General features: G+C 45.2%; 3 protein-coding genes across 4 annotated transcripts in view; 1 reads left to right on the top strand and 2 right to left on the bottom strand.

Annotated features, from left to right (window-relative positions):
* Window positions 1-9,816, bottom strand: part of rfc1 (replication factor C (activator 1) 1) — a 14,405-nt gene extending 4,589 nt beyond the window's left edge. The window contains exons 1-20 of the mRNA XM_061245477.1: window positions 9,661-9,816; window positions 8,528-8,650; window positions 8,150-8,216; window positions 7,747-7,863; window positions 6,544-6,839; window positions 6,139-6,204; window positions 5,591-5,668; window positions 5,349-5,418; window positions 4,760-5,040; window positions 4,415-4,522; window positions 4,003-4,182; window positions 3,662-3,766; window positions 3,122-3,539; window positions 2,692-2,801; window positions 2,372-2,486; window positions 1,874-1,962; window positions 1,650-1,787; window positions 1,286-1,381; window positions 499-597; window positions 1-97 (exon numbers count right to left, since the gene is read on the bottom strand). The exon at window positions 1-97 is cut by the window's left edge and continues 58 nt beyond it. Coding sequence (XP_061101461.1) covers window positions 1-97; window positions 499-597; window positions 1,286-1,381; window positions 1,650-1,787; window positions 1,874-1,962; window positions 2,372-2,486; window positions 2,692-2,801; window positions 3,122-3,539; window positions 3,662-3,766; window positions 4,003-4,182; window positions 4,415-4,522; window positions 4,760-5,040; window positions 5,349-5,418; window positions 5,591-5,668; window positions 6,139-6,204; window positions 6,544-6,839; window positions 7,747-7,863; window positions 8,150-8,216; window positions 8,528-8,650; window positions 9,661-9,663 — 2,656 coding nt within the window. The 5' untranslated portion in view covers window positions 9,664-9,816. The remainder of the gene's footprint in view (window positions 98-498; window positions 598-1,285; window positions 1,382-1,649; window positions 1,788-1,873; window positions 1,963-2,371; window positions 2,487-2,691; window positions 2,802-3,121; window positions 3,540-3,661; window positions 3,767-4,002; window positions 4,183-4,414; window positions 4,523-4,759; window positions 5,041-5,348; window positions 5,419-5,590; window positions 5,669-6,138; window positions 6,205-6,543; window positions 6,840-7,746; window positions 7,864-8,149; window positions 8,217-8,527; window positions 8,651-9,660) is intronic.
* A 1,843-nt stretch (window positions 9,817-11,659) lies between these two features.
* On the bottom strand, window positions 11,660-15,306 carry rpl9 (ribosomal protein L9). Of its 2 annotated transcripts, XM_061244963.1 has the most exons (7): window positions 15,149-15,306; window positions 14,906-15,021; window positions 14,642-14,737; window positions 14,339-14,471; window positions 13,793-13,873; window positions 12,450-12,567; window positions 11,660-11,816 (listed from the first exon to the last, which is right to left on the bottom strand). In XM_061244963.1, exons 1-6 carry the CDS (start codon window positions 15,192-15,194, stop codon window positions 12,461-12,463), a joined length of 579 nt encoding a protein of 192 aa, XP_061100947.1. In that variant the 5' UTR covers window positions 15,195-15,306; the 3' UTR covers window positions 11,660-11,816; window positions 12,450-12,460. The 2 variants fall into 2 exon arrangements, with proteins under 2 accessions (XP_061100947.1, XP_061100946.1); XM_061244962.1 differs by lacking the exon at window positions 12,450-12,567.
* A 544-nt stretch (window positions 15,307-15,850) lies between these two features.
* On the top strand, window positions 15,851-21,897 carry lias (lipoic acid synthetase). The gene is made up of 11 exons (XM_061244961.1): window positions 15,851-16,153; window positions 16,536-16,708; window positions 17,759-17,852; window positions 18,080-18,160; window positions 18,332-18,488; window positions 18,743-18,800; window positions 19,473-19,601; window positions 20,308-20,453; window positions 20,825-20,895; window positions 21,127-21,238; window positions 21,411-21,897. The coding sequence occupies exons 1-11, from the start codon at window positions 16,064-16,066 to the stop codon at window positions 21,461-21,463; spliced, it is 1,164 nt and encodes a 387-aa protein (XP_061100945.1). The 5' UTR covers window positions 15,851-16,063; the 3' UTR covers window positions 21,464-21,897.
* The last annotated feature ends 798 nt before the right edge of the window (window positions 21,898-22,695 follow it).

Consider the following 22,695-nt stretch of genomic DNA (forward strand, 5'->3'; position numbering starts at 1 on the left):
AGTAGTCATGGAAGAACAGGTCGGACTTGTCAATGAGGGACATGTGCGCGGTCTCCTCTCCGCTGGTGAACACCTTACGGCACACATCGAATGGACCCTGCAGAGAGCACAGCCAACGTTACAGAGAACAGTGTTAGAAAACACAGCCAACATTAGAGAGAACACAGTGTTACAGAGAACTCAAACAACATTACAGAGAACACAAACAGTGTTACACTCTACATAAAGACACAGAACACAGCCATTACGGCCTGCATATTTATCACCAGAGAATGAAACCAAATGGACGTGGAGTACTAGGCACTGGCTCCATGTTTCATTATTGGAGAAATGTTTATTTCTGTGCCTGGTTCTTCAGCATTATCCACCCAGATACTTTCCTGAGACTAATAATAAAGCAACCCGCATGCTGTATTTTCATGATTACTTCCTGAATCCTGACACGTCATTTATTTATTTATGTATTATAATTATTATTATGATTGTAATTTTATGTACCATTTTCATGTCCTTCCTGGCGTTCTTGGCGTCAGCCTTGGCCTGGTCGTAGGTCATGACCTTGTCTGTTGCAGACCACATGCTCAGGTTGTGCAGCACCTGCAGGAGACAGAGAGAGTAAGAACAGCCATTCACCCCTCCGGCTTATCATTCTACTCCAGTCCACAGTATTGGTTCTTACGCTTTTTAATATCGGGACTTTCTAATAATGGGACATTATATTACCTTCATGGGACCCATCAAATACACATAACAGCATAGCCTAATCGACAATAGACTCTTTCCGGGAGCAACCTCATACAGTCCCAGGACACATTGTAGGTCCCTAAACATAGTTTAGGGGCGGCCTGTAGCGTAGTGGTTAAGGTAAACGACTGTGACAGGCAAGGTCAATGGCTTGAATCCCGGTGTAGCACAGCCGTTGGGCCCTTCAGCAAGGCCCTTAACCCTGCATTGCTCCAGGGGAGGATTGTCTCCTGCTAATAAACTGTATGTGGCTCTGGATAAGAGGGTCTGCCAAATGCCAATAATGTAATGTAATGTAATGTAAATAGTTTAAGAAACACTGGTCTTCAGGGAATTCAGATTTCATAATGTATAGTTTCATTTTTTGAATGACAGACATGGCTTTATGTCGTGTTATGGTCTCTTGTTAATAGGGCTTCCAGGGCATTACTAATGTCTGTCAGGGCCCTATGCAAGTCTAATAAGTCCAATACATAGCTAAAACTGCTCACTGAGTGTATATTATATAACTCAATAAATAATAATATATAGCGATTCCTACCTGTCTGATGTCCTGATTGGATGCCAGGATGATTTCATTGAGAGCGGGAGGCGGGACCTTCAGGCCTTCTTTGAAAGCGATGGACATCATAGCGCCCTGAGGGGAACAGAGATCAAGGTCAACAAACAGTCAAGGACATAGTATTGCTTTTACTGTGCTTCTACAATGTGTGTAGCATGAAAATATGTTTGGGTTTGAATTTTTTGGTTCCTGATTGAACCTAATCAGTCTGGTGGTCTTGAACACATTATGGTCAAACTATGAAATAACAGCACAAGTTCAGTTAGTGCAGAGGCTGTGGCTGGATGGAGTGGGGTCAGAGCCAGTGTGGGAACAGGGGTCAGGGGGTAAAGGTCAGCCGTGCCTTGATCTGCTCGACGCGAGGCCTCTGGAAGCGCAGGTCGAAGCAGTAGTTGGCCAGAGAGCGGATCTTTTGGTGGTTGCGGTCATTGCACATGAAGATGATGGGGATCTTAGTCTGCTTAATCAAGCTAATCATCTCCTGCAGACACACATAAACACACATGTGAATAAACAAATACACAAAGGCTCTCTCACTGTCCACACACACACACCACACACACACACCTGGATTCCTCCCCGGTCCTCGTTGCCAGCCATGCCATCCACCTCATCCATGATGAGCACGTGCTTGCTGCTGACGGTCTGAGACGCACCTGCAGGGGGTGACAGAGAGCTCCTGAGAGGGTGCCAGGAATCAATACCCCAAGTACACAAGTAAGAACTTCCAAGAGAAGTTCTCCAAAACAAAAACAGTGACTGACTGAAATTCTACAGTAGGGCTGCCCAACCCTGTTCCCAAAGATCTACCATCCTGTACCTTTTCACGCCAGCCCTAACAATGCACACCTCATTCAACAGCTAGCGATCTAATAGAGCTGCTAATTAATCAAATCAGATGTGCCACATTAAAGTTGAAATGAAAACCTACAGGAGAGTAGATCTCCAGAAACAATTACCAAGACCAAGCGACTACATCAAATAATACCCAAGGCCCTATCCAGTGAATGTGATGAGTACAGGATGTAGAAATCATGAACATGGTGGGGTGGTAGGAGCCATTACCGGCGTAGAAGTTCTTTATGCTGGTGTTATTGAGGGACTCTGCCACCACCACCTTCAGGCTGTTCTTACTCCGCGTGCAGCTGGCGTTCATCTCCACGTAGCTGTAGCCCACCTCCTGCACAGGCATGGATATTTAGGCTAGCTGGATTAATACTGGGCATCTGCAGTGGAGCTGATGAATGGTGAATGCTATGCTATACATCACCATGGTAGATGTTATGCTGTAGTGATAATATTTCCCTATAATGTAAGTATACAACTGCAGAGTCATTGGAGGTTTGATGTGGGGGTAAAGTGTGATGATGTCACAGGGTGCTGACCTCACAGACGAGGGCGGCGGTGGTTGTCTTGCCGACACCGGGGGGGCCGGACAACAGCGCCGCCTTGAACCCGGAGCCATCGTCCTTCCCGCCAAACTTCCCGAACCTCGCTGGAGCAGGGAGAGAGGCCCTCAGCCACACGCCATCTCTCCCACTCTCTCACATCCATACACACCCTCATACACATATATACCTGTATTTGTGCAAGTATCATCAATACTTTTTTTTCTGATTTATTCTAGAATTTCCCACTAGTACACACACACCTAAACACACAAACAGACAGATACACAGATACACACATACACACATACACACACACACACACACACACACCTGCAGGTTTCTCGTTTTCCAGTGTAATGGCGTACACTAACACGCGCACGCTCTCATGAACACACCCTCTCCACACTCACACTCTCACACACACCTGCAGGTTTCTTGTCTCCAGTGTGATGTCGGTGCCAGCTCTGCAGCCAGCGCAGCAGCTTGTTGGCGCAGCTCTGCTCCCCCTGCTGGCCGATGAGACCCTTGAGCGCGCGCGGCCGGTACTTATCCACCCACAGCAGGCTGGCCTCTGAGGAAGAGGAGGGAGAGGGGGAGGCTGCCCTCTGGCTGAAGGACAGCCCCTTCCTGGCCTCCCCGCCTTCGCCCTTGCCCCGCGGAGACGGCCTGCCAGAGGGCGTGCCTCTGCTGGTCTTGGGCGTGGTCCTCTTGGAGGGCGTGGTCCTCTTGGAGGGCGTGGTCTTCTTGGAGGGCGTGGCTCGTGTTTTGGAGGCGGACTTTTGAGGGGAGCCCTTCGGTCTGGAGCGCTGGGGCTCGGGGGTGCGGGACTTGGAGATTTTGTTCTGACGAAGAAGAGAAGAGGAAGATGAAGAGAAGAGGAAGATGAAGAGAAGATGAAGAGAAATGCCGGAACCCAAGGCCCTGCACCCAGGCCCAGTGCCCCACGAGCGGCCTCCCTCCTCACCTCCGCCTCGGCTGCGATCTCGTATTTGGACTTCTTCCCCGGTTTGGACCGGATGAGAGCCAGTAAACCGTCCTCATCGAGGATCTTCGTGCCAAATCCTTGAGCCTGAGCAGCAATGATTGCAAGACTTCAGTTACGTCAGCCATTTCAGTACGAATCAGGAAATCTGCATGAAGGAAAACAGGTGGAGGGTACAAGAAAGAGACAAAGATGGAGGGAGGGAGATAAAGAGGGAATGAAAGAAAGAGGGAGGGAGAGATAAAGAAAGAAGAAGAGAGAAAGCGGGAGGGAGAAAGAGAAAGGAGAGATGGAAAGAAAGAGGGAGAGGCCTGTTGTTTCACCTTCTCGGTCTTGGAGGCCCCGCTGTCTCGGCCCAGCACCAGGTAGCTGGTCTTGCGGCTGACGTTGCCGGTCACCTTGCCGCCGTAGCGCTCGATCAGAGACTTGGCCTCGTCGCGCTCCATGCACTCCAGCACGCCCGTCACCACAAAGGTCAGGCCCTCCAGGCAGTTCTCCGCCCCCTGTGTGACCGTGACACCACACCCATCACCGTGATGTCACACATTACTTACCATGACCTCACATTCGTTAACATGACGCCACACATTAAGTGCCCTCGAGCCCCGTGTTACACGCACAAGCCCTGTGAGTTCACCCACCCAGCCCCTGCACTACCCTTTAACTGCACACATTACTGCACACATTCCTGCACTACCCTTTACTCCACACATTCCTGCCCATGTGCGCCGTTACCTCCGGGATCTCCTTGGACCCCAGCGCTCGAGGGCCCTCCCGGTTCAGGTAGTTGCGATACGCCTGAGAATTCACACGCTTCTTCTCCGAGTCCTCCGGGCTGACGCTCTGCTCACGACCCAGATAGAAAAGCAACAAGGACACACAGTGACATTGATGCAAAGCAGCACTCCCACCAATTTTAGCTCCCCTTGTGGAGAATATCCAGCCTGCTAAACATGCCCGATTGAGTTATAAGTGAAGTCTAGGAGGCGCTTTGCACCTAAAAAGCGAAAGGAAACCCCCAATCCAAGAGATAAAACATTCCACTAACATGAAATAGTCATTTACGCTGCCACGCATTACCTCTGCTTTTTTGGGTGAGATCTTCTCCACCTTGGGCGTGGTCACTGCCTGGGTGGCTGGTCTGCTCGAGCTGGAGGAGGCCGGCGACTCCTTCTTGGGCGAGATGATGAGTGTGGCCTTGGGTGGGTCCTTCTTCCTCGCTCCCTCTTCCTCCTCCCTCTTCTTCATCAGCGCCAGTTTGGAGCTGGTCTTCAGAGGCGAGCGGGCGATCTTGGTGGATGGACCTGGGGCCTCCTGGCTGTCTGAGGCCTTCCCGTTGGGCTGAGAGTGGGAGCTGGAGGCTGGAACAGAGAGGGGCAGAAATGTTGAACACAGCAGATCATACTCCCCCTAGGCCATGTGCGTGTCCTCGTATGTCCTTGTTTATGTGTCGGCATACACACTGCAGTCCGTAAGTATTTGTACAGTGGTACAATTTCTGTTATTTTGGCTTTGGAGTTGGCTTCTCAGCTGTTTCTGATTAGTCAGATGCATTACATCACTTCCTGTATCACTGTCCAAATACTTAGACCGCACTATGCGTGGCGGGGGAGGTTACCTGTGTGAGGCAGGGGGGGGGTTACCTGTGTGTGAGGCAGGGGGAGGTTACCTGTGTGTGAGGGGCCACTCTTGATGGGTGAGGACGGGGATCCGGGCTTCTCCCCTGAGTCCCTGCGAGCCTGTGGTGACCAGACCACAGTCATGAGAGAGGGATATATATGCACATATGGACATACAGACATAGACACAGACACAGACACATGCATGCAGACACACAGACACACGGACGCACGCAGACACACACAATAGAGGAGATGGAGTGTCTCCTGGGTGCACAGTTGCTCTCTCCACCTTTTTGGGCTGTGGGGCCTCATCCAGCATGGCCAGTGTCCGAGCGAACTCCTCGTCCTCATGCAGCTGTTTCTCCAGCTGCAGACACACAGACACACACACAAAACCATGTTAAGGAAGAACCTCCACTTCCAATTTCACAAGCTGACAGACTGACTGCCAGCACCTGTTGTGCCACAATACTAATACAAGAGATGTGACAACCATTTCAGGTGTAACATCAACCATAACCCAAAAAACTTCACACTGCCAAGGAAAATGAAAAGTACTTTAGTTACATCAGTTTGAGGGAAGCAGCAACTGGGTCAAAGGCCATTACCATATCCTGTCCTGAGGTCTTCCCAATGATGTCCTTGTGCTAGTGTGCGATCACTAACTAAAGGTGTGTTTGGAGTTGCAAAGTGCGTGAGCTTTCTTTTTCATTTCCATCTTATCTCAGTCCAGCACCTTATGTTAGGATGTGCGCACGTTTTATACGCTTCATGACCAGATCCCAGCCGGCAGAGAACGCAGACAGACATTTCTGTGGAGTGTCCACGTGCGCTCACCTCCATGTCCTCGTCCATCTGCAGCTGCTTGGCGATGGCCTCGTCGCTCTGGGAATCATCATGGCCCTGCACAGAAACACAACCACGCGGTGAGCTGCAACCTGCCAATAAGGTTTATGAGCAAGAGCACGGTCCACATCCCGGGCTAGCTCAGGAAACATACAGCTGTGTGTGGAGGACTGAATCTGAAAATCGGAATTCAAGCTGCATTCAGATTGCTCAGCAGATGCCCTTAGGGGTGTCATTAACCCTTTGAATAGTATGTCTTTGGAGTATCAGTGCATAGCTTTAAAATACCAGTAGTGATCGTTACATCCGCATGAATCACATAGATGTGGTCTTACAGGGTTAAGAGCATTGAACAAACGGGAGGGGTTATTAGGGATGCAAAGAGCAGCAACTCACAGCCTTCCTCTTGGTGCTGGCCACTAACTTCTTCTCCGACCGCTGGATGCTGCTTTGGCCGAAATAGTCCAGAACCGAGACTGGGGTGTGCTTCGGTTGGGGCGGGGTCGATTTGGGGGTGGTGGGGGTCACGGGAGACTTGACCCTCGCCTTTCCCGGAGCAGACGAGGGCTTGGGGGGGGATTTGACGGCAGGAGGCTTGCCTTTCCCCCGTCCCACCGCCTTCAATGAGGAGAGCCCATTCTCCCGGGGTTTAGAGGGTTTCTTCAGGGACTCAAAGGTGTCGCTGTCTGAATCTGTCAGGACAAAAATTCAACAGCACCCCTGTCAGACCGGCCCAATCGCATAGCAAAGACTTTTCACGTTTTTACCTGATATATATCCACAGCCTTTGTGGGGGAAAAAAAAAATCTTGCTAATGAACCAATTAATCAGAAAAAAGTAGCCATAGTATTTCCTGGAGGGGGTCAGTTAGTTGAAGTCCCTCACTCCAGAAGACACTATGGTGATGACCAAGAACCCACCAATGACTCATTAATCAGATGTCATCAGACTGTTGACTCGGCTCGCAGTCGAGTATTTCAAAAAATTATAATAAATAAAAAAAATTAAAGAAGGCTGCACAAGTTCATGAATACAACTCGGCTGTCTCTAGCTGCCATTAGATGGTTTCCTGGATGCCTTCAGTCGTGATTGGGCTGCATGTTATCTGCCTGCTACAGCTAGCATGGGCTGCGTGGCAGCTGGATGTGTCACCACAGAATACAATGTTATATAGGAGCCTGGAGATGTTACGCAGGATGCTGGCATAAACTGGCAAAAAAATGCTTCTCATTCAAGACCTGCCTCAGCTGGGATCACCTTCACATAAAATGGCGGAAGGATGCAAAACAGCGAAGAGGGTTGTAAAGACAGACCTCAGAAACAGCTCAACTGGAAATGCAGATGTGTGCAATATTGTTGCCCCCTGAAAACAACCACAAAGGCAGGTGCAAGGCTGAGATGAACGAGCATTCCGTGAAGGGCTTCCTGTTTATCTGCCTACACACAGCTGCATGCCCCTAAGAACTCTGGGATTGGGATGAGGAGAGAGAGGGTAGCCCTACAAGACTTAAGCTCCTAATCCCAAAATCAGCGGCTAATGACATCACACCTAAAAGCTGGTCAGGACGCCACGGTCTTCAGTTAGGGGACGTTTCTCACCCGTTTCAGAGACGTAATGAACCGGGTCCTTTTTCACCAGCGCTGCAGGTTTGTGCGACTTCTCAGGCTCTTTGGGGGCTTTCTGGGCCTTCTTGCGGGGCTTTTCCTCCTCTGAGTCTGCAGGGAAGGACAATTACAGTTACACATCACTTCCACTTCCACGTCCACGTCCACACAAACAACTGGTTTTTAGTTTGGTATGAGTTGCGTTATATCACTTGGAGACATCACCCTTACTTGGGTAAGAACCTGTCAGTAGGCAAACTATGAGATCGTGGCATGGAAAGACAAAGCAAAGACAATGACATAAAATAACCACAGATTGTCATCATCCTGTGTGATTATGGTGTGTGCGTGCAAAGCACTCCAAAGAAAGAGATACAGATGGCCCAAGTCAACTAACCTGAGTCTATGACAGCACGCTTTTTTCGTTTTGCCGAAGGTTTCTCAGCCTTTGGACTTGATTCATCCTGAGAAGCCACAAGATTGATCCAGAATTTATCATTTTAAAATGTTAATAGTAGCACTGGCATTCTTTATGAACTGATTTTTTTTTTAAACTACTTTTGAGTAGAGCCAATGTTTTTGTAAATTACAATTTTTGCATATTCCTAACTGATGTTACTGACATTGTATGTTTTATTTGGTTCCAGATTCTCAGTTATAAAACGGGGCTGATTATTGATTAAGTATCAGTTGACAGATCACTTCTAAGAGTCTCCTCATTAACATCTCCAGGATGCTCAAGTTAAACTCAAGTAAAACGAATTGTCCAACTTGCCTTGGAACTCGACTTCTTTTTCTTCTTAGAATCATCATTGCCACTGATGCTGTTACTCTTGGGAAGTTTTGGTTTAGCACCTGAGTTCGCAGTTAGTTTAGGCTGGAAAAACTGCCGAATATCCTAGAAAGAGAACAGCCAGTTCAGGTTTCCAAATATTTCCAATGCAAAATTAGTGTTAATGTATTGATGCCAATAGCAATGCCCGTACAGGAAATCCGGAATCATCGAAGGTTTGTGGTTCCTTGGGAAGTATAACTGCAAGTCATACAATGCTAGTGTTGCAGTGTAAATTAATTAAGCTACAACGCCTGGTCAGTGCACGTTTGATTGACGTCGACGCTGTAAATATGTTTAACTCTATGTACAATGCTGTATACAGACACGTTGCTAACATTACATCATCTAAAGTGTTGAACACCTTGACAAGTAGCTAGCTAGTTAATGCAGCAAGCTTTTCCAAACATTCAGTTCCAAGCACTTGAAGATGCTGTCTGATGCGCACGACAGTAGCTAAGTTAGTACCTAAAGTAGCTAGCTAGCGTTAGTTATACAGCATTTCACAAGTTTCATTTACAACGAACTTCGAATTGCCATTTCATGTTTCTTGTAACGTTATAAGGCAAAGTAATCGATTATTAAATTGATGAAAGTTATTGTATGGCAACAAGTTTTGTTCATTTTGAAGGCAATCCTATAAAATATTATTCGATAAATTACAAGTTACAATCAAAATCTATAAACGTTGCCTTCCTTAGATGTCTACAAATTCTACATTGGGGGCATGCCTGGGCATCAACTTGCAATGTTGCAAGCTACATACCGTATTAAAAACTATCAGTAGTTACTGGCTACGTTAGCCAAGTAGGCTCCATGTCGAAAATCGACCGAAATTTATTCACAAATGTGACTAGTTGCTAGTAGTCGAAAAACGGCTTGCTATTTAGCATTAAATTACCCAACTATGCGAACTGTTTAGTAAAATAGCAAAGATTAACTACTTAAGCTAGCTAACGTGCTTGCTAACATTACTTTGCTCTATATTTCCACCTTGCCATCTAAAGCACGTTATGAACGTGAAGGCTCAGCGCAGCAGTTTGCAGATCGGTGTCTTGCAACTGTTAGCTACTTACCATTTTTATCAAAAAATAAATGTATTGTGATTACGATCAGATTTAGCACACAATCCCACCTCCACCACCCTTCCTTGGCGCCAAGTATAAATCTACCCAGGCGCTGCGAAATGACGCAAGTGCTTTGCCTCTGCGCTCTCGTTCCTCACCATAGATTACAAGAGAATAGACTACGCATACAGTGTATTCGAATGTCAACGCAGGCTACGTTACAGTTAAATACACATTTCCCTGCCCATACGTTTCCTTAGCAATGCTAATATGAGTATTACAATATTCGTTTTGTGGTTTTTCGCTTTTCTTAATTTGGTATACTCAGTGAGCACTTTATTCGGTATTTCTTAGACCTATTAAGTGTTCTGCTGCTGTAGCCTATCCACTCGGAGGTTTGACGCGTTGTATTCAAAGATGCTCTTCTGCATACCACCTTCCTGTCAGCTTTGACCAGTCTGGCCAACCTCCTCCGGCCCTCTCTCATTCACAAGCTGTTTCTGCCCGCAGAACTGCTGCTCACTGGATGTTTTTTGTTTTTCCGCACCATTATCTGCAAACGCTTAGTGACTGTTGTGAAAATTTTCAAACCATTAAACAGCAGATATTGAATATCAGTCTGAGGTGTGAAACATGCTTTATCATGAAACCAATTTTGATGGGTTTTGGTTCTTGACAATTAATTTAAGACCAGCGGTGTCTTATGCAAAAAGGGACAATGTGAGTGTCACTTTTTTTTTTTTGCCCAGCACTACCCATCACCCAGGGGCGTCACCAAGGTTTGAATTTGGGGTTCAGCCAAAGTTATTTCGGGCTGAGCTGGGAAGGGGCGTTCCATGCATTTTACCTTTAGGCCTTAAGGTTTAGGTTAAATTGCTGTAATGTTTATCAGTCCGTATGTATAAATATAATAAACAATTAGCCTGATGACAACAGTAGATTGGATTGAAAGACTTATTTATAACCATTTAAGCAGTAGGTCTTTTGTTCATCTCACTTTTCTCCAAATTATGTTACCAACACCAAAAGTATCACATACCATGTATGAAATACATGCATACATCAAATAACATAAATATTCCTTAAATTCTTACAAACCACACCATTTATAAGATTCTGTAAATATGAGAAATGTGTAAAAGGAACTTCTGGATGAAGATTTTAAGGAGGGGAAATACTTTGGGAAGTCTGACTTTTAGTGGGCGGACCAAAACATATTTATATTTTTACCATATTATTTTTCTTAAATGTTTTAACCATACAATGTAGCCTATATAATCTCAAAAGAATCTCAGATTAATCTAGTTAATGTAGTAGGTAAGTTGATATTGCTATTTAGTGCTTGCACAATCCACAGCAGTGGTTCACAAGGGTCACCATTTCTCATGGTCAGTGATGTTTTTTGTTGACGTTGGCGTCGTACACCTGGAACGGTTACAGGTCGGAAGTTGGACATTTCAACTGTGAAATTCTGACCTCTGATGGTAAATGGAATGCAGCATAACAACCGGAGTGGAGTCTGCTTAAAGCATTGAACAGTTCAATGGCTTGAATCGGAGAAACGTTACATGGCTGACAGCCCACCCAGCTACACTCTCATTGGCTGTCCGCAATGTCAATCACAGGTGTATGGACGAAATCGGTGCTTGTTTGTATCAGTCAGTCGGGAAGTCGGCAAACAACTCTGCACACAGCGAGAACACTAAAAGATTTGGGGCTATTAAAAAATGATTCCTGGCTGAAGCCCCAGACGCAACTGCCATGACCCCCTAATCAACTGCATGTGATCCTCAATCAATACCTTGAGTAGAATCAGGTGGTGGGCCAGAACAAAAACCTGCAACCACACCAGCCCGTTTCAGATATGATAGAACACATTGGTTCTTAACCTCAGATCATGGTTGCTGAATCCACAACCCACTAAAACCCAAGACAGCACGAGCAGAGGCTACCTTAACATGAAAAATACATAAAGAACACCAGTCAAATAAATTGCTACTGACCACTGTTGTTTTGCTGGAAAAAAGTGATTTTATTGACAGATAAGGCAGGTTTCTAAGCCTCGCTTATTTCCACCACAGTGGTCTTCTCGCTGACGTAGATCCCGTCCAAGAATTTACGGATATCCTTCTTCTTCACTGTCGTGGCTTGCTGGATCAAGGCAGCTAGAAGGGTAGAAAACTGTGTAAGGCAGTTGTACAGGTATGATGCAACCGCAAGGTGGCTGGGGGCTGAGAGGTTTACCAATACCCATGCATTAGTTACGTATATGCCGTCTTCCCTTTTCATTTCATCCAACAGGTTAATTATGAGATTACATTTTCCAGATGTAGGACTGGGGTTTTCATTCTAAATTTTGTGAGCCAAACAGTCAGATGAGACAAAGACTTATCAGTTACGTGATCAACATTAGTTAACATGAATGGTAATTTATCTTACAAAAATATCTTGTATGTGATAAGCACCCAAGGTTTTATAGAGCATGCAACTATACATATTCAAATGTGCACACCCAAACTGACAGTTAAGCTTAAGATTGATGACCTACAGTTCAAATGGCTTTACTATGGGTATCACCTATTTATGAAACTATCATTATTAAACCACCTTGCATCAATTGCATCTAGTGCATATGGCAGAGATTCCTGAGGTGAACATTTGGTGAAAATGTTGAACTGTGCTGATGTCACAACGCTGACGAACAAGACAAAGAAAACACTGAGGATGGTTGGTGGGGTGGTGGGGATGGGGGCACACACGAGCAAAACAGCCTTTTAAGCTTCAGGGTACGTTCTAACCTCTACAGTCCTTAGTTCTCCACCTCCACTACGGTTCCTTTCTCAGACACGTAAATACCGTCCAAGAACTTTCTGATATCCTTATTTTTGACTGTGGTTGCCTGCTGGATCAGAGCGGCTGAAAGAGAGAGGCTAGGGCAGTGAGGAGCAGCAAGCGGAGAGGGCACAGTGATAGTGTCACAGGGCAACAGCTAAAAGCAGGGAGAAACAGCATCACACCTAGACACAGTAGAGCATGATTCAAAGGCACAGCATCTGGGCTCAAACTAGAGGAAAAGACTGGGTTGGGGAGGAGCAACTACATGGAAAAGGAAAAGGGGGGGGTTGGGGGTACAGTGGTGCAAGGCTTTAGACAGGTGTCTAGTTCTGCCAGGGAGAACTAGCCAGGGCAGTCATAAGAATGTCAGACACACATGATGTCTAAGGTGCACTTAATGGAAAGGGGGGGTTGCAGGATGTTAACCAACAGCAGTTAATAGCATGGCTTGTGGTTACAGCAAGTCATGTCAAAAGGATATCAAAAGAACAGCTTAATTGTACTGCTTGCATTAATTCAACCAGTATACTTTTTTAAAAATTGCTAAGGGCATAGAATGCGGCATGAATCTTGCCTAGATATTACAAACATTAATTTCTGTAGAGAGCCCAGGGAAAGACAATATATTCAGAGAGCACACAATTCACAGAAAATGAAGAAAGTCTAGGAAATAGACTGCAGCCACCTTAAGGTCCTATTCACACAAGTCTGAACGCTGCACTGGAACCCACACAGTCCAGGCGTCTCAGTTTGTATTCCAAAGTACCCCATCAGAGATGGGGACACTGCCTTTGAATGAACACTCAGTTCACAGGCTGTTAGAACACTAGACTTCAGAGTTGTGTGAACAGAACTGCAGAACCAAGCTGAAGAACACCCTTTCCCAGCAGTAGCATGGCAGATTGTGCAAAAAGGTGACATTTCATAGGCAATAGAGTTTGTGAGGTAGAAAACAGGCAGGTGAAGATTTATCTAGAACAGTTGCATTGGTGAAACTCATGCCTGGTTTGTCAAGCGATCCACTTGTATGGAGGCAAACTGAACTGCCCTCAACCATGTGGTCGGCAGTGAAAACCATTAGTAATGTAGGAAGTAGTACACCACTTGGGCAGAGAACAGGGAGACAACTGGGGCCCACTGAACCTTGTTCTTAATGTCAGCTCCAAGGCTCCACAGCCTCAAAAACACCATGGAACAACTACATTACCGCTGTCACTGAATGATGGTGTGACTGGGGCGTGGAGTGTAATTTTGTTCTCCTAAAAGTCCTCCACGCCTGTGGAAGGGCCGGGGCCTGCTCACTCACCTGAGTTGGACACCAGCTCGATGTCATTGCCCTCCAGCACCAGCTCGTCCTTCTGCGCAGCCGACACGGTGCAGGACACCCCTGTGTGGAGGGCGGAGGCCAGGTTAGAGGGGTGCGGTGGCTCACTGAATTCAATTCAAGGACTTTCAAGTCGCTTTTCAAGCTCTATTCCCCGTTGTCAATGACCTAGCACAAAGTGAGTCACTGAAATGCATGTTGGTGCTCTAAAAGAATATGGAAATGGCTCCAATAAGTCAACCACATTTTCATTGTATTTTTTCTAATGATTGAAGCACTTCATGAACAGGTATATTGTTCCAGGTATTCCAGTACTTAAATTTCCATGCATCAATTTCAAGCACATTAAGCACCTTGAAGTTACCACATCACTCATGCATATTGAGATAATTAGTTGTCATCATTAACGTGGGATAATTATATTTTGCCTTTGAGAAACAAAATAGTCCCATGTTCAGCAGTGATGGCGCTTTAAACCGTTGCCCCAGGAACACCCCCCCGTCCAGCCCATCGGCCATGCCCACTCACCGGTCCTCATGCGGACCCTGCGGATGTACTTCTCCCCCAGGAAGTTCCTGATCTCCACCAGCGTACCGCTCTCCTGCATCACCACGTTGATGGGGAAATGGGCGTACACCGATCGCATCTTGTAACGGAAACCCTGAAGAGACCACACGATTGGTCAGGGAACACAACAGTCATCAAGAATACTGCACTCAGGGCAACTGATTAAAGCCCCAGCTTAGAGGGAGAATTGGGGGGGAGGGATCATTTATTCAAGGGATCATGTGATGGGAATAGGATGGAAAGGTCCAGAGAGGCTTCACTCACCACTGTGACTCCCTTGATCATGTTCTGGACATGGCTGCAGATCGTGCGGACGGTGGCCAACTCCTTTCGGTTACCCCACCATTTGTCTACACGAAGCTGAGGACAAATGGCAAAATACAGTTTGAACACGGACAGACAATTTAGTTAGTCCGTTACAGTAATCTGAACTAATCTAAAACAGTGTGTGCAACCACTTGGACAGTAAACCAAATAGACAGTGTGCAATGATTTAGAGCAGTTCTGAGATTCCCGTGAAAACCTCACCTTCTTCTGTTTCTTGCCCAAGAGACTGAGCTCCAGGTTGATGTGGTTGAACTCCCTGCGGAGGACACCCCGGGGTCCTTTGACGATCACGGTTCGCCCTTTCAACGTCACATCGACTGAGCAAAGAAACAGAAATGGTATAAGATCGACTGCAAGTTGACTCAAATATCGGGCAAAAACCAAGCAGCGAACATGGAAGACCATTACAGCGTAGCTAGTTTGACGTGTACATGCTAAACATACCGTTGTCGGGGATGTCGACTATCTGGTTGCTGAGAATGGTCTTCATTCTGTGAATAACGTACAACAAAATATTAAATAAAATCAATACGTTTTACTTTTGAGCAGCAATGTCAGAAATGCTTGGTACGGTTGGCCGCCTATGATTCGACTGAACAAGCCAATGACTAGCGAGCGAGCTAGCTAACTTCCCAGGTTGTCCTTTACACTGCAGCCCATGGGCTCAAACATGTTAATCTTGGTCGAAGTGACATTAGTCCACAAAAATGCCAATTTTACGATAAACTACGCACGCCAGTTAATGAACTCGAGTTCTAATGCTAGCCACTCGCACTACACGAAAAATCGACCATCTTGACACTGGAGCGTGGAACACGGCCTACCCTTCAATGGATAAACAGACTAGATAGATAGAAAGACAGTAAAGTAAGTTTATACAGTGAAATGTGCCGTTTATTTCGTTAATACACAATGAATGCTGAGTAATGGGATTCAGTTAAGTGTAAGATGGTAGACTGCAGTGTACTGATAATGTAGAAAACATCAGATTACAGTAGATTTTAATTTCCCAGTGACATGAAATCCATCTCCTTACCTCGCCGGTAGTAGAGGAAAGGAAGAAGGAAGGACGTCATTACGCAATTGTAGTTTACATGCGTGTTACGTCACCCCGTTGGCCAAATGCACGACCTCAGGCAAGATCACACGATCAAAGACATACTTCAACTTCAGCATGAACAAATGTCACGAATCACTTAGTTTTCTTAGAATCATTGTGGAGGAGAAATAAAGAGTATATATAAATAAATAAAAAATCTGCAACAATCTACATCAAGTTCAGTTTATGATAGTTACCTTCCCCAACAGAACTGAGTAATCAATTGCAGAATTTCAGAGTGTTGACGAACAGTTCGAGTCATGGCGTTGATTATGCAGAGTGGTGGTGTTGCAGGTCGTTTCTCGTGTACCCGACTGTGGTTACACTTTCGTGGACTAGAGCTGCCGCAAGTAAGTGTATCTGTTTTTATTTTGATGTGCTTCCAACAAATCCAGTAATAGATTTTTAGTTTTCTGTGTTAGCTTGGTTTAGTTGGCTAGCTTTGTAACATTAGACTGAGTGTCTTCGGCCCGAATGACGGTTGCATAACTTGCGTTATTTAGCAAAATTGTTATAATACGTGGATAGCGGTACATGCGGGTAGATGTTTAATGTCCTTGATAATAATCACGATCAATGTCAAGTTGCCAAAATAGGACTTTGCATCTGCCGGTAACTTTAGCTAGTCTAGCTAAAGTGTTTTGGAGAAATGGGCCGATGTTGTTCCTATCTGTTGAGCACGGCTGTTCAATTTCACAGATATAGTGAATTTATCCTTCTCTTTTGTCGTAGGTTTGTGCAAATGGTGTGACAACTGCTGCCAAATCACAGTCGTTGCTGAAGGAGAGAAAGAAGGAACTGCGCGAGGACGGGCCGGACTTGCAGGACTTCATCTCTGGGGAGTTGTCTGAGAAGAGTGGGTGGGAAGAATACCGGGGAAATCTAAAGCGACAAAAGGGGGAGAGGTGAGATACCACAGGACCACAACCCAAATCTGTTTGACTGCTATTAGAAGTACACTCACTAAGTACTTTATTGTGTAGACCTGTACACCGGCTTGTCAATGCAAATATTTAATCAGCCACTCACGTGACAGCAAGTAAATGCATGCAGACGTGGTCAAGAGGTACAGCTATTTTTCAGACCAAATGTCAGAATGGGGAAGAAATGTGATCTAAGTGACTTTGACCGTGGAATGATTGTTGGTGCCAGACAGGGTGGTTTGAATATCTCAGAAGCTGCTGATCTCCTGGGATTTTCACACACAACAGTATCTAGAGTTTGCAGAAAATGATGCGAAAAACAAAAAACATGCAGTGAGCAGCAGTTCTGAGGGCAGAAACGCATTGTTACTGAGAGAGGTCAGAGGAGAAGGGCCAGACTGGTCAAAGCTGACAGGAAGTAATGCAAATAACCACACATTACAACAGTGGTATGCAGAAGAGGATATTTGAACACACAATGCGTCAAACCTTTTAAGTGGATAGGCTACAGCAGCAGAAGAGAAATAAATCTAATAAATACTTCATAAAGTGGTCACTGAGTGTATATTCCTACTGATTCAAGCCTTTCTCTAACTAACATTAAGTCCTCAGTTTTTTAGTTACAATGATCATTTTAAAAGGTTTCCATGTGTTAGAATTTGCATTTAACATAATTATGGCTTATTATTAACATGGTGATTTGGGTTAGTTATAAAGCCATGGCTTTGGACTGTGATGCAACCCTTATCACCTTGCAGGAAGTGAACATGAAGTGAATATACTGTAGTTGTGATGAGATAAGGAACACACACAAATGCTCATTGTTATCACTCTGTATCCTGCAGTGAGTGTAGTTGGATGGTGTTAAATGGAACAAAATTGTATATTTATTGTCCATGCAATGTGGAAAGGCGCCTTAAGCTCCACTATGGCATGTCAGCAGGTGAAAAACCTCAGGAGTATTCCATGGTCAGCTTGTTGATATCTGCTGTGGAGAGAATAAAAACAGGCTGTTCTGCATTTTCATCCCAGGCTGAGGCTGCCTCCGTGGCTGAAGACAGAGATCCCCATCGGGAAGAACTACAACAAGCTGAAGAACACGCTGCGGGACCTGAACCTGCACACTGTGAGCAGAGAGCCTCCATTACCCACAAGCCCTTTCATCCATGAGTTAATGGTTGCTTTGTTGCCACTGCTGTTCTTTATGAATTAATTGAAGAAAACAAGGACAGGAGAGATTTGAGCTATTTTCACACAAGAAATTATAGTCTGCCGTGTTTACGTAGTGTCTTTTCTAATACTTTATTATGGGATGTAGACTGCATTGACGGGTATTTGTGTATTTGTTTGTAGGTGTGTGAAGAGGCTCGATGTCCCAATATTGGAGAGTGCTGGGGAGGGGGGGAATATGCCACAGCTACAGCCACCATCATGGTAAACCCCCTCACTCTCTCTCCATGGGTATACATTCCCTGGCTCATCCTGCTGCTCTTATGCATGTGGAACATACTATATTCTGGGCTGGCATGCACAGTTCCTCTGGTCACCTATTTTATCTGGTTTGTGGTGTGAAGATACCGAATGTATGTCCCTTCCTCCACACAGTTGATGGGGGACACATGCACAAGGGGGTGTCGGTTCTGCTCGGTGAAGACAGCGCGAAAACCGCCCCCTCTGGATCCCAACGAGCCAGACAACACGGCCAAAGCCATTGCCGCTTGGGGCCTGGACTACGTAGTTCTGACATCTGTGGACAGAGATGGTCAGTGAGAATGTAACTTTGCATTGTTTAAATTGAGCTCATCAGTGTTGGGGGGGGGGGGGGGGTCAATAGGAATTTTGCCCAGTTTCTTCTATGTCTGAGATAAGGGGTTTATTGTGTATTTGTATGTTTGTTTGTGTGTGATTGAACCAAGATGCTTTAATATTTTTTGTTTTGTTTTCTTCCCAACATGCTTTCACTTGCTTTAATGTAATATTCCCGTGGTACTTCTTGTGCTTTCCTCTGTGTGACAGACATCGCTGATGGAGGAGCTGAGCACTTCGCCAAAACTGTGTCCAACCTAAAGGGGAGGTGAGCAACACGGGGAGTCCAGGTGTGGGGTCAGTTAGTGGGGGGTGTGTATCTCTTTCATTAGGAAAATGTACCTTCCTACTGTGCCCTTCATAATGTTTGAGACAAAGACCCATCATTTATTTATTTGGCTCTGTACAATTTGAGATTTGTATTTAAAAAAATCACGTGGTTAAAGTGCACATTGTCAGATTTGAATAAAGGCCACTTTTGTACATTTTGGTTTCACCATGTAGAAATTATAGCTGTGTTTATACATTAAATTTCAGGGCACCATCATTTTTGGGACACAGCAATGTTATGTAACTGAAAGTTGTAATGTTTAGTATTTTGTTGCATATCCTTTTGTGTGCCATCACTGATGTCTGTGACCCATCAATATCATCAGAGTCTGGATCTTATTTTCAGGTTGTCCTACAAGTGATATGAAAAGTCTTTGCATTTGAATGGATCTTTGTCCAAAACATTGTGGAGGGCACTATAAGATAGATGGTACTTATAAGAGTAAATGTTTGAGATCAAATACCCTAGAGTGGTGAAGAAGGAAGGTCATTTGGAGAGAGCTCTTCAATGCAGGGAACATAAAATTACATTTTAGATAAGCAGCCTCAGTCTCTCTGCAGAGATATAAATGCACTAGTCTTCAGAATGTAATGTGTCTTTGATAACCAGGAGCCCCCAGATCCTGGTAGAGTGTTTGACCCCTGACTTCAGGGGGGACCTGACAGCGGTGGAGAAGATCGCCCTATCTGGGCTAGACGTGTACGCACACAACGTGGAGACAGTTCGACAGCTGCAGAGGTGAGGCTCCTCCCACTTCAGAACTAGAGTGTGATTGTGAGCCCACCAGGCCTTTGATTCTATTAAAAAGAATCTGTCAGTCAGAACTGAAGACTGAAGACCCAATTGAGTAAATGAAAAAAAGACAAAAGTTTTTTTCAAACAATTTCAAATTCAACGAATTGTCCACAGTGGGGCAGTATTAGTGCAGCAAAGAATATGTAAACTCTGGAGAAACTGAAACAAACAGGGAAAGTAAGGGGAGGAGATATGCAAGGGTGATATTGGACCATGTGAGGAGATGCCTCAGGCAGGGCTGTTGATCTAATAGTTTCAAGAACCGCAGTTTGGCTGTGAACCCAAAAAGGCCCACAGTGGCTTTTTGTTTCATGAATCCAAACGGGTAGATTGGTTCTCACGACCTTTTTATACACTTTAATAAAATCCCTAAACCTTGTGAACTATAATGTTTGAATCAAGGTTATCCTATCAGGAATTATCACATTGACAAAGGTAAAGCCTACTGAACTAAAAGTGACGTAGGTGGCTGATGAGACTATTGACAGGCCTTATAATGCTCTATGCTTTGTCTGTAAGCGGCAGTACTCAGTCACACCACATGGTGCAGGGACACATTGATGATAATGTGTGCCTGTTGTGGTTCTGGATGGATGGTAGCGCAGGCCTCTGGGTTACGGTGTGTTTTCTGGTTGCTGTACGAGCACAGGCATGTACGTGACCCACGGGCCAACTTTGACCAATCGCTGAGTGTCCTGCGCCACGCCAAGGTCGTGAACCCCTCAGTTCTGACCAAGACCTCCATCATGCTGGGGCTCGGAGAGACTGACGAGCAGGTCCATGCCACCATGAACGGTAACCAACCGCTCCCAGCTTTTAAAGATACACAGCGAGTTATAGGTGGAGCAGTCATAAAGGTGTGCATGGGGTTGGCTCTACTTCTGTCCATTTTGAAAGCATGTCTGAGTTGGTCAAATTAACTGAAGTCAGTTGAAGAAACAAACCAAAAATGTTATTGATTAGTGCATTTACTTTCTCATAGAACATTCTGTTTATTTCTAATTTATGAACTGAATTTCACTTAATTTCCTCAATTGGCTTAATATGAACTTGACTCCAGCCCTGGTTGATATGAGATGATTCCTTTGTGATGCAGGTTAGCTAACTCACCCTGTTAGCTAATGACTTTGCGTGCACTTTAGAATGTGTGTTTCGTGTCTGTTCAGAGCTCAGGGAGTCAGGGGTGGACTGTTTGACTCTGGGACAGTACATGCAGCCCACCAAACGACACCTCAAGGTAGGAACATTCCCAATGGGAACTGTTAACTTCCTTTGTGTTGAGTTGTGTTGCACCACATTTGAAGTTGTAATTCCTAATATGATGAATGAAAGGTTTTCAATGTCACTGGTTCATGTTACAGAATGTTTTGGCAGCTTAAAGCTTTGGGAGCTGTTGCCAGGGCATGCTGTACATATCTGTGGGCAAGATCCTTCCGTCCTCTAAACGGCTTCATTTTTGTGTACACAGGTGGAAGAGTACGTGACGCCTGAGAAATTTGCACACTGGGAGGAGATTGGGAAGGACATGGGCTTCGCCTACACAGCAAGTGGGCCGCTAGTGCGTTCATCTTACAAAGCAGGTATGTTCCACACACCCCTGTCACTGCTCTGAGTCCAAAGCCCATCTCAAGCTTGTGTGTCACCGAAGAGAAGGACACAATTTAAAATGGCCTCCACTGTGTAGATACAGCAGGTAACGCTGCCACGTGAAGAGGCAGAGGCGAGAGCACTGACTGTGACTGCCTTCCACAGGGGAATTCTTCTTGAAGAATCTCATTGAGAAGAGGAGGGCTGCAGCCGAATAAAGCCCTTTATGGCTTTCCCACTTTTCCAGGACCCCTCCACTCTCCAACCCCTCTAAAGCCTCTACACAGTAGCTGCCATATACCTGTATGAGCATGAATGAACACAGAACTACTGAGAAATAATTTCAGTGTCACGACTGCAGCGGCACAAACGGATTATAAGCGCACAAAGACAATGGGGCAAAGTGGGGTGCAAAAGCGTGTTGAGGGATGGTTAGACTGACCGGCAGTAGGAGTATTCTTCGGGAACAGAATGTTATGTTTTGATAATGGGTGTGATGTGGGTATTTGTGACTACTAATGTCTTATGTAGTTAAATCTGCGTAGGGTGACATGTGTAACCAGAGTCACAGTAGTTCTACCCAACGGCTATTCTACTTCATGACCTCACTGACAGTATTTTAAATAAAGCACCGCTCCATTCCTCTTGATAACAGTCCGGTTCGGGTTTTATTCTGTTATAGGACCACCCCAGTATTGGATTATGAGGGGCAGTGTTGTGGCTGGGTTGGGAGTGATCGTTTGGCTGATTGTTTTTGTACATTCAGTGTACAAACCCCACACCCCCCCTAAATCCCGTTCCATCTGAACACCATCTTTAGTAGGGATAAGTGTACTAGGGATAGTATGTACTAGGGAGCAATTTTGATGTTGTAAGGGCTTCATCAGAACTCCACAGTTTAAGCGGGAGGAGCCTGTTGTCACAACTCGGCCAATTCAATTTGCATCCAGAATTCCCGATTAACACAACTTGATCATCTGACATAAGTGATACAAGCAGTGTTTATTGGGTTGGATCATAAAAATGATTAGCTGGGGGCATCACAAGCTTTGTTTTCCCCTTTTTATTTTCCCAGGGAACTATAATTATTCTACTGTATTTGGTATTTTTATATGGTCTATGTACCAACCCAGATACTCCCTGCAAAGCTGATATGGGCTCATCTATAGTCATCTTGCTATTAACACATGCAAAAATATGCTACTAGTAATACACACTACTACTGAACAGATTTTAAATTGCATCATAGCTGAATATTTTACATATTCTGTTTGATTTCTAGGAAGATTTCGTGAGGTTATCAGACTTGCTGTATAAATGCATATGAATAAGAATTATTTAAATTGTGTCAAACAGATACTGCTGTAGTGAAAGTTTTTTCTGAATATGTTGTGGGTTTTGCCTGTAGTGACTGCAGTGATCTACTTGTGGAAAGATTCCATATTAGGGT

Source organism: Conger conger, chromosome 6 (genome assembly GCF_963514075.1).
Source record: "Conger conger chromosome 6, fConCon1.1, whole genome shotgun sequence".
In the NCBI taxonomy this organism is placed as follows: Eukaryota; Metazoa; Chordata; class Actinopteri; order Anguilliformes; family Congridae; genus Conger; species Conger conger.

Bases quoted from the DNA above. Each gene is read 5' to 3' on its own strand.
- lias (XM_061244961.1), top strand. From the start codon at position 16,064: ATGGCGTTGATTATGCAGAGTGGTGGTGTTGCAGGTCGTTTCTCGTGT. The intron at 16,154-16,535 runs GTAAGTGTATCT...CTTTTGTCGTAG, and splicing joins GTGGACTAGAGCTGCCGCAA to GTTTGTGCAAATGGTGTGAC. The intron at 20,454-20,824 runs GTAACCAACCGC...GTGTCTGTTCAG, and splicing joins GGTCCATGCCACCATGAACG to AGCTCAGGGAGTCAGGGGTG.
- rpl9 (XM_061244962.1), bottom strand. From the start codon at position 15,194: ATGAAGACCATTCTCAGCAACCAGATAGTCGACATCCCCGACAACG. The intron at 15,022-15,148 runs GTATGTTTAGCA...TTCTTTGCTCAG, and splicing joins AGTCGACATCCCCGACAACG to TCGATGTGACGTTGAAAGGG. The intron at 14,738-14,905 runs GTGAGGTTTTCA...ATTTGTCCTCAG, and splicing joins TGGGCAAGAAACAGAAGAAG to CTTCGTGTAGACAAATGGTG.